Source organism: Carya illinoinensis, chromosome 1, assembly GCF_018687715.1.
Source record: "Carya illinoinensis cultivar Pawnee chromosome 1, C.illinoinensisPawnee_v1, whole genome shotgun sequence".
Taxonomy (NCBI): Eukaryota; Viridiplantae; Streptophyta; class Magnoliopsida; order Fagales; family Juglandaceae; genus Carya; species Carya illinoinensis.
In genome coordinates this window covers 3,873,781-3,891,593 of record NC_056752.1, presented here as the reverse complement: position 1 = coordinate 3,891,593, position 17,813 = coordinate 3,873,781, and the positions used below count along the sequence as shown (strand labels likewise).

General features: G+C 36.0%; 2 protein-coding genes across 5 annotated transcripts; both read left to right on the top strand.

Annotated features, from left to right (window-relative positions):
• Positions 1-315: 315 nt before the first annotated feature.
• LOC122306390 (esterase PIR7B-like) lies at positions 316-2,989 on the top strand. 3 transcript variants are annotated; one of them, XM_043118821.1, is made up of 4 exons: positions 316-491; positions 721-1,131; positions 1,857-1,988; positions 2,440-2,989. In XM_043118821.1, exons 2-4 carry the CDS (start codon positions 757-759, stop codon positions 2,725-2,727), a joined length of 795 nt encoding a protein of 264 aa, XP_042974755.1. In that variant the 5' UTR covers positions 316-491; positions 721-756; the 3' UTR covers positions 2,728-2,989. The 3 variants fall into 3 exon arrangements, with proteins under 3 accessions (XP_042974755.1, XP_042974752.1, XP_042974758.1); XM_043118818.1 differs by lacking the exon at positions 316-491 and having other exon boundaries at positions 585-1,131; XM_043118824.1 differs by lacking the exon at positions 316-491 and having other exon boundaries at positions 605-1,128.
• An 11,341-nt stretch (positions 2,990-14,330) lies between these two features.
• LOC122306399 (methylesterase 10-like) lies at positions 14,331-17,235 on the top strand. 2 transcript variants are annotated; one of them, XM_043118828.1, is made up of 3 exons: positions 14,337-14,791; positions 15,884-16,015; positions 16,629-17,235. In XM_043118828.1, exons 1-3 carry the CDS (start codon positions 14,423-14,425, stop codon positions 16,914-16,916), a joined length of 789 nt encoding a protein of 262 aa, XP_042974762.1. In that variant the 5' UTR covers positions 14,337-14,422; the 3' UTR covers positions 16,917-17,235. The 2 variants fall into 2 exon arrangements, with proteins under 2 accessions (XP_042974765.1, XP_042974762.1); XM_043118831.1 differs by lacking the exon at positions 15,884-16,015 and having other exon boundaries at positions 14,331-14,791.
• The last annotated feature ends 578 nt before the right edge of the window (positions 17,236-17,813 follow it).

Here is a 17,813-nt window from a genome sequence, read left to right as displayed (position 1 = left end):
ACGATGCTTGCATAATTTATGACTGTATCTAACATTACTCAAAATATTTTATAACAAACAAATGACAGTACCATATCCATTATCTATAGATAAGAGCCATATGCATGCATATATGGTTTAGGGTCAGATAAGCCACGTAAGTTAACAAGTCGTCTTGATGCTAACAAGATTATTCGGCTGTAAAATCTTTTAATTATATTGTGTTTTTGACAGTCAGATGGGGTTCTGGAGCACAGTTTTTGTAGGCAAAGCCCATTGCAAGTACTCGGGGCTTGGCTTGGGTCTTAGAAATTAAGAAAGCTGTCAAGTGGCAAAAGACCACCCACCCGCCTATTAAAGACATCATCATGGTATTTGTTCGACATTTTCTAATTAAAGATTATACAAATCATATTCCTAAAACGGCAAGAATAGGCTGATCGTGGGGAAGAGCGAGATCAAGCACTCGTCCATGCAGCATCATGGTGTTGGTACAAGCCACAAGGTCCAAAGTATGTCGAAATCTGCATGTCTCAAACTCATATCACCAGTCGTACACGGCTCTTTGGCCACATATTTATGCGAACAATATTCATGAATCTGGGTTAATCTACACCAACCCATGTCTGTCATTTTCATTGATTTCTTTGGCCACATATTTGCTCGCTTTTATTTATTTATTTTGTCTTTTACGTGTATGTGTATATAAAATTGAGTGTTACAAGCAAGGTCCTCTTACAGCTAAAACGGCAAGAGTAGCTAGATAGCTAAGTGGAGATGGATAAGAGCGAGAGCAAGCACTTTGTGCTTGTGCATGGAGCGTGCCATGGAGCATGGTGTTGGTATAAGGTGGCAAGTTTGTTGAAATCCGCAGGTCATAAGGTCACAGTCCTGGACCTAGCTGCTTCTGGGATCCACCCAAAACAGTTGCATGAAGTAAAGTCACTTTCGGAATACCTCGAGCCTTTGATGGAATTCATGGCATCTCCGGCATTAACGGAGGAAAAGGTGGTCCTTGTCGGCCACAGCAATGGAGGTCTCTGCATATCTGTTGCCATGGAGAAGTTTCCTGAGAGAGTCTCTGTTGCAGTGTATGCCACCGCCGTTATGCTAGGTCCCGACTTGAGTATCTTGACGCTAGGCGAAGAAGTAGTATTTCCATCTCTCTCTCTCTCTCTCTCTCTCTCTCTCTCTCTCTCAACCTTATGCAGTGATTGTGACTGATCGGGATTGTCTGCAGACCGTAGATTATTCTTGTGGGGATCCCCTCTATATATAGTATATATAGTAGAAGCAAAAATGATCATGATCATCGAGTGGAGTTTTTCTTCACGCGTGATAGACTTGGATTTTCTTTTCTTTGTACATCCTGGCTTTAGCTTGTCGTTTATATATTGATGGTGAAATGATTTTGATGGCTCTTTCTTTCTTTGTTACGTGCTAATATACTTTCAAAGACATATCGGCAAAAAGACAAAAACAAAAAATTCTGATCTCTTTTTGTAAAAATTGATTTTCCTTTGAATAATTTTTGTAAGCAGTCCTATAATGATTATATAAAAATAATTTTATAAATTAATGTAATTTTATCTGATCTGTTGGTTATATATATTTATTTTTTGAGTCGGTCATATATTTTCATTCATATTTTGGATCAAAATCGAATCGAAAGATTTGAACATGATGGGCATGTGAGATGCTAATTCTAATGACTCATGATCAGATAGATATCGAAAAATTCATGCTTAAATATATATTAATTTATATATATAATTCACCTATGATCCGATAAAGCCAGATCTTTAGAATTCGTACGTAGGTTTACCTATTTCACAGCTACTTATAATGTCTTCTTGCATGGTTTGGAAAATATGTAGTTCAACCGAAGACTGGATTCTTATATGGACGCGCAATTTACATTCGATGAAGGGGAAAACAACCCTCCTACCTCCCTTTTATGGGGTCCAAACGTCATGGCATCACAGTTTTACCAACTCTCCCCACCTGAGGTACACATAAATTCCCTCATTCATTGTCAGCATTTTCAAATACGTTTTATCCAGATAATCCAGAAAACTTCTCAAATGGATATGTAGAGTATGTCATTAACATGATTACTTAAATGGTAAGATTTGATTTGTAAGATTCAAATATTAAAATTTTTCTTTCAAATCAAATTATGCCGTAACTCTTTACGAGTTTTGTCATCCACACCAACTTATAAATAAAATTTTTCTAAATCTTATAATCAATCGACAAAATATTAATAATGTTTACATGATGAGTTTTGTGGTTATATATGATAATATGCTTGAAATACTTTCACTATTAGTTGTACACAAAATTTTTGTTAATAGTAATTAATGTTCTGATTATTCAAAGTAAGCTAGTAATTAGCTAATTAAGTTGATCTCAAGATTTCCTAATTATTTTGCCCACAACGAAATTACTAATTACTAGGATTTGACGCTTGCAATGTCATTGGTGAGACCTATTCGTCTCTTCCGGGATTCTTCAACATTGCAAAAAGAAGCAAATCTGAGCAGGGAGAAATACGGACAAGTTCCTAGAGTTTACATCATTTGTAAAAAAGACAATATTATGAAGGAGGATTTCCAAAGGTGGATGATTGAGAACAATCCAGAACCGGAGGTGAAGGTACTAGCCGGTTCCGATCACATGGTGATGTTCTCGCAACCGAAGGAGCTGTGCTCCTACCTCCTTGAAATTGCAGAGAAATATTCTTAAATCTTGCTACTTGCAGCTAGCTAGCTACCTTGCGATATTTGTTTCTTAGCACAAATAAATTAGACCCGGTGGTACGGTAATATCCCGTGTGTCATGATCAGTACTACAATATGATGGCATGCACATTATCTTGATCATGTATTGATGGTACTGCTGCCCTTGGGCCCCCATATTAATCATGTACAGATGTACTTATAAGTTTTATACGTATCTCATGATTGTGTGTCATTAATTACATATTTCAAAGCTGTTTTGGTGTGTTTGATCTGGTTTTAATTCAGATAGTGCTAGTTCATGAGAAAGAGAAAGATGGTAATCCAGATCAAGCCGGCAAGCTGCTAGAAACAGTAGTCTATCCGAAAATTACAAATGATATATTATATCATAATGTGAAACTTCATTTGAAGTTATAAGATTTAATTTGATTTATAAGATTCAAGTTTTAAAATTTCTCTTATAAATCAAATAAAATAATGTAATGTGAATGATATGGTATAAATGTCTTCAAATAGAATTATTCTTAGTTAAAACAGGGCATAATTTTAAGTGTATTTAGATGCTATCTGCAGGAGACAATCGTACAGTTTCTTCGGCTTTGAAAGCATTGCCATGTGATCAACACCCTCAATCTCCATCGCGTCTTTTACCCCACTGTTTTGAATCATCCATCTCTGAATTTCAACAGGTATTGCTAGATCCTCGACACAAATAACGTGAACTCGTGGAACCGACTCATATCCCTGGTTTGAGAAATTCTTTGCCTTGGACAAGTCCTCAATAAACAGTGAACTTGGCCTTGTTAAAGTCTTGGCAAGTTCAAGATCTTTCCACAATCACAACCCAATTACACTACTTATGAAAAGAAAGAATCCCAAAATTCTTCCAACAATTTGTGATGCAATTAGACCGATCTGTGTCATGAATGTGAATGGGGTAAGTGAATCCATCGTCGCACAGGTGAGGGTGTGAATTTGTTTAGGGTAATGCTATTCTCTGTCCTTAATTTATTTTCTCCAGTCATATCACTTGATGGATGTGATATATTTTAAATGGTTTCATTAATTAATCATTAAAATAAAAACCCACCTAAAATGTAACATACACACAACATAAATCACTGAAAATGACAAAATTCAAGGTGAAAAATAGCATTTCTCATTTGTGTAACATAGAGATGAGAAGGAGGAAGTGACGGGCGTACCTCAATTGGGCATAGTTGATAGAGAGTGGAGGACAAGAACTTGTGGCCGAAAGAAATTGACGGTAAAAAGCATTGCCGCTTCCAAACGAGGCGAACAGAGTGTCCAACGATTCACGTGCTTGTGTCGCCTTATGCTTTCCATCCCCAAAAAGAAAAAACGCAAACATGGATGCAGTTTCAATAATTGAATGGACTATAATATCTTGTATGAAATGAAGAGTTTCACACGTGAGCTAATGGAGTTGATTTTTCTTACAAACCAAATGATCAAAAAGCATGCGTGTGGTAGTTTATGTAAATGGTGACATCACTGACACACAATGTACCGAGTGTCCAGAGCAATGTTTTAAAATCCGTTCTGTTCCGGTCGGAATGGTCGGAATTTTTCGTGCCGGAACAGTGACCAGAATGGGATAGGTATCTATTCCGTTCCGGGTCAAATTCCGGCCATTCCGGTCAATTCCGGCCGGAATTCCGGCCGAAATAGTAATTCCGGTCCGAAAAAAAAAAAAAAAAGCTTTCTTGTAAATAAGTTGAAAAATAATGAATAAAATTATACTTTTAAAATTCAAATACCCTTTTCCGTGTACTAAAAGTATTGTTATTTTTAATAATCTGTCTATCCCTTAAAAGTGAACTCAAGTTTGTGATTTTTTTCAATATATATTCATTTTATAAATCTTTAATTCTTCTATATATATACACATATACATATCACACACATATATATATATATTATATATATATGTATTTATTTTATTAATTGTTAGTTTATATATACATATAAATATTTATATATACTATATAATTAATCTCGAAGCGGTACACCGAAACGTACCGGTATCGAAATATTCCGTTCCAGTGCCTCAACCGTAATAATCTCCGGAACGGATTTCAAAACTTTGTTCCAGAGAGCCAAAAACTCTTTGTCCAGACGTTCATTTGCTGGGGTCCTCCCATTATACTTTTCATACCAACCCACCCAAAACAGAGAGGATACTTTTCCATACAGAACAGCAAACAATACAGTCTGAAGGAAAAATGAGATCAGTGGAGGAAAAACAAAGACAGAGATTAAGGAGAGGAGCTCAGATTTTCTGTGGTACCATGTGAAAAATGGAATTGGGGAAGAGAAATTGCGGAGAGAGAAAAAAAGGGGATGAAGAAAATTCAGGCCTTCTTTCGTCATTGTCATTAATGAAACATTCTGTACATTTACATAAGATGTTTAATAAGCTGCTTTCAGGTAATCAAAACCAGATAACTAACTAAAACTTCAAAACAGTATCTCCTTTGATGCAAATATCTAGAGCATCTAGCTTTTAATATGGCTTCCAGATCACAGTACTATTGAAGATACACAAAGAACCTTGTCCAACGTCTAGAAAAATTTATATATGGCAACTCTAAAACCAGCAACCATCCATATATGCCCAACGGCCACAAAGTCCAAATATGGCAATTTCACACTGAGCCCCATACTCCCCTCCTCTGATTGTATCCCAAAAATCCCTCTTTGTCGCGTTCAATACACTCTGTAAATAACCTACGTAACGTACCTATATTGAAAGACTCTCAATGTGCTCTCACTGGGTGCGACACTTTTTTTCACAAACACCTTCTATGCAATCTTCTTTATGGTATCAAGAGCCAAGTGAGAGCAAGAGAGTCTTACTCCCATGGCTTCCGTCTCACTATCTGAGTAATTTCGTCACACTTTGTTTAACACGGAAATTATCCATTGTGGAGGGAATAAATCGTGGCCTTGGCTGAGAGCCGAGACCTCATGGACCATTTTACGTATTTGTCAACGCGCCCCCTCCCCCCCGTGGTTCAACGTGGTTAAAAATATGAAATAAAATTAAAACAAGTCAAATATTCAGTAAAAAATCAACAATAACGTAAATATAATAAATATAAGATTTTTATAAAACATTTCTGGCTGAGAATTTAAAATTATGATAATTCATGTATACATTTGTGACATATTTGATTGACCAATATGCTTAACCTATGTGTAAGGTTGTATATCGATCCTAAATCATATAACCACAAGGGTGATCGTTGATAATATATTAGCATATTTTGGTAGATCACGTTTAGGTTCGTGACTTGCACATTTACTTAAAATTTATATTGATATCATGTATTTGAATGACCATTTTATTAAACTGATCTTATCCTATACTTTATTATAAAAAAACTTACGCATATATGTAACGTATTTTGTATGAAAATTTTAAAAGATTATAATAAATAGATTGATAAATTAAAACTGTATAATTAAAAAAGAGAATATCTTATAGCCGGTCCATCTGTTGAAGCTCAAATAACAGCCCTCAAATTACATTTTACCATGTAGCTCTTCCACTTCTCATTCCATGAACCTGTCTACACCGAATCTTCCATTTTTCATTCTGTGAAAATCCACCTTCGGGAAAACCTTCCTCCTCTCTCTCTTCCATTGAAGCCTCCTTCTCTCCCTCTTCCACCAAGGCTCACACCGGTCGAAACCGATCATTGAAAACATTGAGTTAGATCTGCACCTACTTTGTTCCTCCTCTTCGTTAGCCATTGCCATTGTCGTTCGTTGTTCACCATAGATAACTTTCGTTGCTGCTCCCCTCTGTTGCTGCTCCATGGATTCTAAATTTTGATTTTTTTTTATTTTAATTTTGCTAAATAGAAAAGGGGCAAGAAAAAGCCCATAAAAAATGATATTCAGCTCAATGAGTCTAGAATAGCTCCACTCCCACCTTCTACCCCAACCAGAATCATCTGCAACTCAAAAGGAACCCCATACAAAACCTAGCAATGGCGAAGACCCAAGCCGAAGACCAAGGTCAAGACCAGTATGGCGTCTTCCTTTACTACAAGTACAATGAGATCCCCGAAATCAACGAGTTTCTTTTGGTTGGTTTTGTTCAGTTATAGCCTATAAGTTCTTTTAGTCCTCAGGGGTTTGACTATAAGACCATGATGGCCAGGAAGGTGTAGAAGAACCAATGGGACGAAATGAATGTGTGGTAAGAAACTAAGAATGTGGTGCTGGATCAAAAATAATCTGAGCGGCATATGCATAGAAGGCCATCAGCGTGGGGGAAGAGAGATGGTCTGGGAGAAATTGAAGTTCTTTCTAAGAGAGTTTTAATCAGTTGAGATCAAGTATTTTCTATTTTGTGTAAGATCTCATACGTGTCTTATGTTGATTGGGGACTGTTAAACACACAACTTCAGACCGACCGTTGCGAAGGAAATATTCTTCGCTGAAGCCACTATTTGGGTGAAGCCATTGCACACATTACGTGTAGACCGGGTTCACTAACAAAGAACCGGTTCCTTACCTCAGCCCCCGCTCTCCCCGAAGCCCTTAGTCCCCTCGCGAATTCGAAAGTGTGCTTCGAAGGAAACCCCAACCTGCTTCTTGGTTTCAACCTTCAATCCCCTCAAGTTTCTAATCCAACTTCTTCACTGTAAATCCCTCAACTTTCCTCACAAAACCCTGAACCTTCTTCTTCTCCTCTATGAATCGCAAAAAATCCCCTGACGATTTCGAAAACCCTAAGTTCTCTAGTCTTCTGCTTCTCAATCACGAAATATGTTCTCGACGGCGAGACCTTTTTCTTCTTCTTCTATGTGATTCTCTCAGTCCCCTCACGTGCATTGTGATTTCCCCCTCCCTTCATTCCCTTACATTGTGATTTTTCCCCCGATGTGATTTCCCCCATCTCAATCATGTGACCCTTCATCTTTCCACAACGATATGAGTCCAGACACTACGAAACTACATCCAGATATCTACTGGAGAGGTAACCCCTTCTTACTCATTGTTTCTCAGTGATGCTAGGGTTTATGAATACATTTCTAGGCTTCTGTGTATTTATTCCTCTGATTTTATCTCTAAGGTTTAGATCAACTGCTAACTATTTTGCTTTTCATGGTGTAAAAATTATTTGGGTTTTTTTTTTTCCAATTATTTAGGACTCGAGTACGAATAAGGAACATTTTTACATTTCCAACATATAGTCGATCAATTTGGTGATTCACAAAGAACAATCAAAGAGACTTGAGCGTGGCTATCATGACATTTGGGTGATGCATATCTCACCACTTTCAATATTGGTTCATGTGTTCTTGGTTGATGACCAGAAGAATTTCCTTATTCACATTCTCCATTGCCAATCTTGCCACCTAAGATTTCTTAGAGAGTTTCTTCTCAAACCTAGAGTAACTATTTCCATCTTTTCTCTCAGCAATATATATATATATTTCCGTCTTTTCTTTTGTTAAATTATTTCTGAGATGCAAGCTATGAGGTACTGGGTACATATTCCTTGCAATGAATAATCGTGCATTTAAATGCATATAATGATTGCAATTGGGCCACACTACATTTAATTACATTTCAGAAGGATATATAAATATATTAGAACCTTTCAATTAGAAAAGATCCTATAGTTGAAGGATATTTTGTGTTTTTAATTAATTTGGGTTTCCTGCTTGTAAAAAAATTGTTAAATTAATGGAAAATTAACATTTCCTTCCTAGTAGTTCATGTTGCATATTAGGAATGTATCTCACCTTTTTTACTTACTTGTTCCCATTCTCTTTCTGTATAGTTTGCAGCTGCAAATTCCTGCTTCGTGTGTATAATAAGTGGCATGATTAATACAATTTTTTTAGTTTCCTTTCTTGTGACACAAACAGCCACATTAACATTTAATTGTCCATCTTGTAACTAAGACAAATTTGAAGTCCAAAACCTTGACTTAGAAGTAGTGCCACATGCTCATATCATGCACCTTCAAACACTAATTATTTTGTTCTTCACTTAGGGATAGCAATGGAATGGAAGTTTAGATGCAGACAAGAAAATGAGAGCAAACTAATAGAGTGGTGAGTGTCAAGAAGACTGCTCTACAAGTTGATCTATGTTCTTTCTGCTCTACAAGAATTGCATGTATTACAAGAAGACTCCTCAAAGAATTTCATGTTTTCTGCTATGTTCTTACCATCTCTACAAAACTCATGAGGAGACTACAAAACTCGGGAGGAGAATTGCATATATTACAAGAAGACTCCTCAAAGAATTGCATGCCCTGCCCTTGGATTATATCCATGAGGATGCTTAACATGTGACTCTTGCATTTGATTTTTATCTAATCTGAATCCAAGGTTACTTTTGTAATAGAAATTTAAACTTACCTTCTTGTTCTTGTTTCTTTGGTCAACTAATGATTGGGGAGATCGTTAATTGTCCCTGTTTCATTTCATTTCTTGTTTTGATATAAGTTCTAGATCATATGCTGGAAAAATTTGATTCCCATTATGTAAAAAAAAATGTCAAATGAAAACTGAGACTTGACCCGATTCTGATTTTGCTTTTAATAATATATATATAAATTTTAGATTAGTGTGTTAGAAAATTTTGATTTCTATTATATGGAGAAAAATCTCAAATGAGAATCCAATTTCTAGTTCCATCTTGTTTGATTGGTATTATAAAATTATTTGACAATGTCTATTGAGCATGATAATTATATCAAAGTTATGATGCTATTGGCATATTTAATATTTGCAAGCTTACCAAGCCATACATGTTGGGGATCTTACAAGGCTAGATCTTACTCAAAATAACAATGAACAATGGACAAAAGGGACGAAACAAATTAAAGCACTCTTCCATGTCCTTGAGAGCTGTAAAATTGGTGCAAACAATATACCAATGTTCTTGGGCAAGTAACTGGTGACCAAAGTTTTCAAATTCCTGCATCTAATTTTCCCAAAACATCAAGACCTAAGTGCCTAACGACATTAAAAATTAAAAATTTATCATTCTTGTAGAAACACAAAAGTTGTAGAGCTGGGCATAAACCAAAATAGTAGAAATTGATAGTCTTCTAATTATGTACATCAGAGTCTAAATTTCAGAGAGATATCAGCATATACACAAGCTACACATGGTGAATGCTACCAAGCTATACATCATCTACACAAACTACACTACAGCATCTCCACAACACAACAAGTGTTTGCACACAAAATCCCAAGTCTAAAATCTACATAATTAACACCAAGTACATCTCCACAACTTGACACAAGAAGCTGCATATAATGATAAGAATAGAGTGTACTTTCCAAGCAACACCTCATTTCATTAAAATCCAAAATACAATGGCTGGAGCACATAACAGATTTCCTACTTCACAAAGATTCATTAGTCTAAATAACTCAACATACATGAATGAAAGGAAATACACGAGTTCAGTTTCCAAACTAAAACAACAACAACAAAGTATTATACTTTTCTAACTTAGTGTATATAAATACAACAACAAAGACAAAATCAACTCCCATGGCCACTATTTGGCTGCAACTATTTCCATAGATCTTTAGTTTTGCAAGTGTCCAGAGTACTATCCAATACCATTTTCGATCTCCATCATTATTTCTGCAGAAAAAAAACAGAGAAAAATTTATGAGGGATGGATTAAACTTCCATCTTTGTTATGACTTGAACTTAGAATCTTTGTTATGATACCATGTAAAATCACCCCAGAGGAAGGAAGATAAAAATCTGGGAAAAAATATATCTTTGTCAATCTTGGATAGTACGAGAACCCCAAAGTTATTACTCATTTTTGTACTTGTTGTTTTATTTTCCAATTATTTCTTTAATTAAGAGAAGAAAAGAGAATAGTAAACAATAGAATACTAGAAATTCTCTTCTAGAACCTTTAAAACTCAAAGTGAAAGAACAACAATGTTTTCTGAGATAAGAACCAAATTTAGAAAATTTAGAGAGAGTCTGATATAAAATAAGCCCATCAAATTTAGAAGGAAGGAAACCTTAAGGGGCCATTTTGATTACCATCTTCTTCAATCGTAGCATCATTAAAAATAAAAAATAAAAAAAAGGCTCAATAATAACAGGGACTGAACAATTAGTATTTGTAGAGCTTGGCTCTATTTGATCTTTACTCTCCACAAGTTTCTGCTTCACATGCATTATTTTTTGCCAAACGACTTTTCATTATTTATTCCAATCCAAATGACATCCTCCACAACATTAGATAAATCCATTTCTATACATACCCTTAAGATAAATCCATATTTTTTTTGCGATTGCTTCAAGGGTAAAGGAATATTCAAAGAACTCGCCCATAACACCCATGCACTAGCAAGTTTATATTAACCCATCAACACCCAAAGAGCACGCATTTCCCAGCCCCATATTGCTTACAAATTAATAGAAGAGTTTTTAAACCCTTAAATTGGCTCTTTAAACCACCATATTATCTCACATTTCCAGGCATTTATAAACCTTTCCCACTACCATATGGAAAATAATGTCTTAGCTGGTGTCCTAAATCTATGCCAGTGAGTAGAAAATACACAGACGAGGATTCTATGATAACATGACAGAGTAAAAGCACAAAAAAACAAATTAAACTCATTTCTTTTGTGAGCATTGTGATAAACAAGAAGGAAAAAATACCATATTATCTCAACGAATATAAAATTAAAAATAAAAAATAAAAATAAAAACCAGAAGGATGAAAACCCCCAAGCTATCATTATTGAAAAACGCCAAATTATGCAACACTCAACTGAAGGATCAAACAATAAAATACAAAATCAAAGAAAATCAATAGCACATAACTCAAATCATTTAAAGAGGTTGTTATGCATAAATATACTAGAGAGACCAATGAATCTCTAGAAAAATAACAGGCAGTTTTGATGAAAAACTATCCGCATTTGGGAGCTGAGAAAATAAGGGAAAATGAGAACTTGAAAATGGAGATGGAGTATCAAATACGATTTATAATAAAGGAGTTAAATATGTTAGAGAGAGAAATCGGGAAAGCGTCGTACCTGAAATCGCAGTTCAGAATTAGGGATCGGACAACGAAAATAAGAAATTTGGATAGACTGAGATTAGGGTATTCAAGTAAAGCAAAGGCGAAGAAATCGAGAGCAGAGAGTTAGAGAAAGAGAGTTAAGGGCGAGACAGGAGGACCATTCACATCTCCATTTCTTTCTTCGTGTCGGCGAAAATACTGGGAGAGGCTGGTTTGCTTTGAATGAGCTTGCGGGGAAAGGCAGCATTGGGCAGATGGATGAGCTTCGGGGGTGGTGCTGAATAGAGAGACGGCGTCGTCGGGTGGCTCTGGGTAGAGGAAGGTGACACGACGTGGGCAAGGGAGGAGGTATTTCGCGGGGCAAATTCGAATGAAAAAATTTCAAATGGGGAAAGAGAAAATGAACTGAGATCAAACAGACATTTTGTTTTTTTTTTTAAAAGAACAATTACTGGAAGAAGCCACGTAGTGAGTGCATTGTGTGCACTGCTACAGTGGCTTCTGTCTAGAACAACTCGTTGCGAAGAGGAACTGATTAAAAAATGATTGAATCGTATTACTGTGCTGCTCAATTTTAACGACACAAAATTACCACCTGACCTGGCATGTCATGTCACATGCTAATTAAAGAAGAGAAAAGCTGCGCAGCGGTCGGGCTGCTTTTCTCATTTTAACAGCCCACCTATCAATGCCCGACACGTAGGCAATTACAAAAATTTCCCGTGTAACTCCTCTCACCCGATCACCCGATTAGGAGACCCCCTCTTCGTTCTCATTCCTTCCCTAATTTTCTTCCCTCCCCAAGGATTGAGGTCTCACCTAGACGGCTGCAGACGGCTACTGATCCAGACGGATTGAGTTGGGCACTTGACGGCTACGGACCCAGACGGATCTCATCTCTCTCTCTCTACGGACCCAGACGGCTACCCAGACGGATCTCATCTCTCTCTCGATAATCTCTCTCTCTACCGACCCAGACGGCTACCCAACTCGATTCTAAAATCTCCATTGTCACAACAATCACTAATATTTTAAGAAAAAACTGTCTGCAATCAAATGGAGAAAACTGTTTTTATAAATTGTGCAGACTAGGTGGACTAATTCCAGACTCCAACCAATCTACCCCAAAACTTAGATAAACTTCACTCGGCTTCAACGCATCTGATTTATTGTTCGAAAATGTCCCCAAATGCCTTACCCGTAACAAGCAACAGGTTCCATGGTGATGATGACGAATCCGATTTTGTGAAGTGAAATACTTGGCTCGAATAAACGTAGATGCCTCGCTTGGAAAGCTCAAGAAATCTGAAATGAAAATAATGCAGGTGGGTTTCTATCTTTGATGGAGGAGAGCGGCTTGTGTGTGGTGAGGTCTACCTGAATTAAATTATAATTGCTTACGTGTCATGCATTGATAGGAGGGCTGCTAAAATGAGAAAAGCAGCCCGACCGCTGCACAGCGCTACTCATTAAAGAAAGAAAGAAACAAACACAAAACTGAGCGTGGGCCTCCCTCCCTCCGTCCCTTCCACATGTAAGTTCAAACTCAGCATCTTCGGCGTGTTTGACGGTTCTCTCTTACGAAAGACCAGGGCCACCTCCGGCAGTAGATTTGTAAGTGACCAACTCACAAAACACAGCATCTCTGACGTGTTTGTCGGTTCACTATAGCGAGACCAGTAAGATTTTCTTAGATCGATGTGTAAGTGAACTAACCGACACTTTCTTTATAGAATTGCAAGTGAACTTACCGACGCGTTGGTTTTTCCTTTTTTTTTTTAAAAGAACGACGTTGGTATCTATCGGTAAATTCACACGGTAATTTTTTTTTTTTTTTTTTTTTTTTTGTATTTCATGTTTTAGTAATATTTAAAAAATATATATGAAGATATATCTAAAAATGTTTGACAACAATTATATTATAAAAATACAGTAAATTTTAACTGGGTCAACTTACACCAACCCGTGTCCATTTTCGTTAATTTCTTCGGCCTAGTATTTGCTCGATTTTACTTGACGTGTGTATATATTTAACAAATATTTTATATGTAATTATTTTTACATATTTTTTATATATTTATGTCTTTATTTTTTATTTTTAAATTATAAAAATATCTTTTTTATTTTTTTAAACTATAAAATTGTACCAATTACAATTATATATCAACGAGAAATAATAATTATAGTTGTGAATACGCCATATAATTATTTTAAAAAAAGTAAATAAATATATAATTTATATAAAAAAAATTAATTTTTTTTATAATAGATCTTATTTTTTTTCAAAACAATTACATAATGTTTACTTAATCTATGACTGTGCTAAGCATTATTCATTATTCAAAAATACTTTGGGACCCGATCTCGAAGTAGTGTCTTGAATGTGTCTGTTTTTTTTTTTTTTTTTTTTTTATTTATGATTTTTTAATAGTGTTGTAAATTTTTTTTATTTATAAAAAAATATTTAAAAATATAAAATAATGAATGAAAAAAATTTAAAACAAAAAATTTAACTTGTTCGGTGAGTTTAGGAGCACCACTCCTTTATTCCAGATAAAGTCTTCTAAAGCTAAAACGGCAAGGTCTTCCGGTCCTAAAGCTAAAAGGGTAGCAAGATAGCTAAGTGGAGATGGACAAGAGCGAGATGAAGCACTTTGTACTTGTACATGGAGCCTGTCATGGAGCATGGTGTTGGTATAAGGTGGCAAGTTTGTTGAAATCCTCGGGTCATAAGGTCACAGTCCTGGACCTAGCTGCTTCTGGGATCCACCCAAAGCAGGTGCATGAAGTAAAGTCATTTTCGGAATACATCGAGCCTTTGATGGAATTCATGGCGTCTCCGCCGTTAATGGAGGAAAAGGTGGTCCTTGTCGGCCACAGCTATGGAGGTATCTGCATATCTGCTGCCATGGAAAAGTTTCCTGAGAGAATCTCTGTTGCAGTGTATGCCACCGCCTTTATGCCTAGTCCCGACTTGAGAGAGTCTCTATTGCAGGAGGTACTTCCATCTCTCTCTCTCTCTCTCTCTCTCTCTCTCTCTCTCTCTCTCTCTCTCTCTCTCTCTCTCTCTCCCAACCTTATGCAGTGATTTTGAGGGTGGCTAGCTGATATTGCACATGCATGATGCTGGCGTGAGATTTAGCAGCAAAGAGATCTTCAAGAATGTTCCAAATCTGTCGAGAAGTAGTGGCATCTAAAACATGAGCAATTAAAGTTTCAGATAGAGAGGAAATAAGGACACTCATAATTGCTTGGTCCTGTTGTTTCCAGATTAGAAAATCGGGGTTGGGTTTTGTGGAGTTTTCAACAAACGGGTGGGGAGCATCTATGGTTCCATCAACAAAACCAAATAGGTTTTGTCCTCTGAGGTAAGGCATAAGCTGGGCCTTCCACAAGAGGTAATTTTCATGACTAAGTTTTACAGTGACCAAATGAGAAGAGGAAGGAAGGGGAAGAATAAAAGATTGAGGTGACGGTGTAGGTGGAGTTGGTGGTGGTGGTGGTGATGGAGGTGGAGTTTCGAAGCTATCAGCCATAGGAATGCTCTAGACGTGGGTCTCACCGAGCTATGTGAAAACAGAGTATACGAAAATGGAAAGAATTGCTTTTGTATTTTCTTTACTCATTTGGTTCAGTACACTGTAGAGTATTTATACACAAAGTGAAGAATATTCTTGCATAACAGAATGCATAAGAGAGTGACACGTGTATGTGTAAAATTCTTCTAGACTATTCTTTATTGTTGTAGACTCGGCTCAGCACTGTTAGTGGAGCAGGATAGTGCTTGTGGTGTAGCAGACGGATTCTTTGTTGTGGGAGGTGCTGCATGCTTGATATTGTTAACAAAATCAAACCATAAGAATTGAACTTTGGGCATGTGAGATACTAATTTGTGCATGCAATTAATTCTAATGACTCAAGATCATATACATATTGAAAAATTCATGCTTTAAAATATATATTAATTTATAGATAAAATTCACCTATGATCTGATAAAGCCAGATCTTTAGAATTCGTATGTATGTTTGCCTATTTTACAGCTACTTAATTATAATGTCCTTTTGCATTAATGTTTGGGAAAACATGTAGTTCAACCGAAGACTGGATTCTTATATGGACACCCAGTTTACGTTCGATGAAGGGGAAAACAACCCTCCAACCTCCCTTTTATGGGGTCGCAACTCCATGGCAACCCAGTTTTACCAGCTCTCCCCACCTGAGGTACAAGCTCCAATATCCCAATATACACATAAATTCTCTCATTCATTGTCAGCATTTTCACGCACGTTTTATCCTGATAATCAAGAAAACTTCAAGACAGGTGCATGGGCATATGTAAATACAGCCATTTACTTTTTTTTTTTTTTAATTTAATTTAATTTAATTTATTTAATTTTTTTTGAAGAAACAAGACTCTTTTAAGCATAAATTTTGTAATCAATCCGCAGAATATTAATGATGTTTACACTCGAATTTTGTGTATGAAAAATGTTATAATTATAAAGAAATCCCATAAAAATAAGTATACAAATTAATATGACTTTATATGATACGTATGTTAGATTTATTTTCTAATAAAAGTAATTTTACAATTTAACATAGAATATCATGCCGTATTAATTTGTGAGTTTACTTTTATAGGACTTTTTTTTTTTTTGTAGTCAAAGCATTTCTCTTTGTGGATATGCTTGAACTACTTTCATAAGTTCATGTACACAAAATTTTTGTTAATAGTAATTAATGTTCTAATTATTAAAAGTAAGCTAGTTAGCTAATTAAGTTGATCTCAAGATTTCCTAATTATTTTGCCCACAATGAAATTACTAATTACTAGGATTTGACGCTTGCAATGTCGTTGGTGAGACCTCTTCGTCTCTTCGGGGATTCTTCAACATTGCAAAAAGAAACAAAACTGAGCAGGGAGAAATACGGACAAGTTCCTAGGGTTTACATCATTTGTGAAAAAGACAATGGGATCAAGGAGGATTTCCAAAGGTGGATGATTGAGAACAATCCAGCACCGGAGGTGAAGGTAATAGCAGGTTCCGATCACATGGTGATGTTCTCGCAACCAAAGGAGCTGTGCTCCCTCCTCCTTGAAATTGCAGGGAAATATTCTTAAAACTAGCTACCAGCAGCTAGCTACCTGGGGATATTATATGTTTCGTAGCACAAATAAATTATGACCCGGTGGTGCGGTAAAATCCCGTACGTGTGTCATAAGTACTACATGCAATATGATGGCATGCACATTATGATCTTGATCATGCACACATTATATATATGGATGGTACTGCCCGGCCTGCCGCCCTTCGGCTCGATTCCATATTAATAATTTAATCATGTACCTGAAGTTTTATGGCATTGGTCGAAAGAAAAGGAAAAACCAGATGATTTGAATATTTGTGGTCATTATATGAAATAAGCTGTTTAGTGTGTTTGATCTGATTTTAATTTAATCAGTACTAGTTCTTGGTAGTGTGGTACCGTGCAAGGTTTGTTTGTTTTTGTTTTTGTTTTCTGAAAGGAGCCTGTCACATATATAGATGGGAGAGAGTCTAATTATGCTGTATTTGGATACTAAGGTGATCTCAGATAATTTGTAAACAGTAGTATGTGGTACCGTGCAAGGTTTGTTTGTTTTTATTTTTGTTTTTTGAAAGGAGCCTGTCACATATATAGATGAGAGAGAGTCTAATTATGCTGTATTTGGATGCTTAGGTGATCTTAGATAATCTGTAAACAGTAATATTTTGTGAGTTCATTTAAAATGTATTTGAATGCAAATAGGTTGAAATATGTATTTAAATGTATGAAGTAAGTCGAGATGTGTTTAACATTTTATAGAAAGTTGAAAAGATAGTGAGTCTTATCAATGATTGGTTTAAGATAGATTGAGATGATCTTGACATCCAAATATAATCTAATTTTGTAACTTCGTAGGAGAAGAAAAAGAAAATCATATATGGCCGCTATTTAGTTTTTGGCGCGTGGCCTATTAGTTTAAGGGCTTAGAGAA

Coding starts and splice junctions, on each gene's coding strand:
- LOC122306399 (XM_043118828.1), top strand. CDS start 14,423: ATGGACAAGAGCGAGATGAAGCACTTTGTACTTGTACATGGAGCCTGT. Junction 14,792..15,883: donor GAGAGTCTCTATTGCAGGAG/GTACTTCCATCT, acceptor GAAAACATGTAG/TTCAACCGAAGACTGGATTC. Junction 16,016..16,628: donor ACCAGCTCTCCCCACCTGAG/GTACAAGCTCCA, acceptor ACTAATTACTAG/GATTTGACGCTTGCAATGTC.
- LOC122306390 (XM_043118821.1), top strand. CDS start 757: ATGGATAAGAGCGAGAGCAAGCACTTTGTGCTTGTGCATGGAGCGTGC. Junction 1,132..1,856: donor TGACGCTAGGCGAAGAAGTA/GTATTTCCATCT, acceptor GAAAATATGTAG/TTCAACCGAAGACTGGATTC. Junction 1,989..2,439: donor ACCAACTCTCCCCACCTGAG/GTACACATAAAT, acceptor ACTAATTACTAG/GATTTGACGCTTGCAATGTC.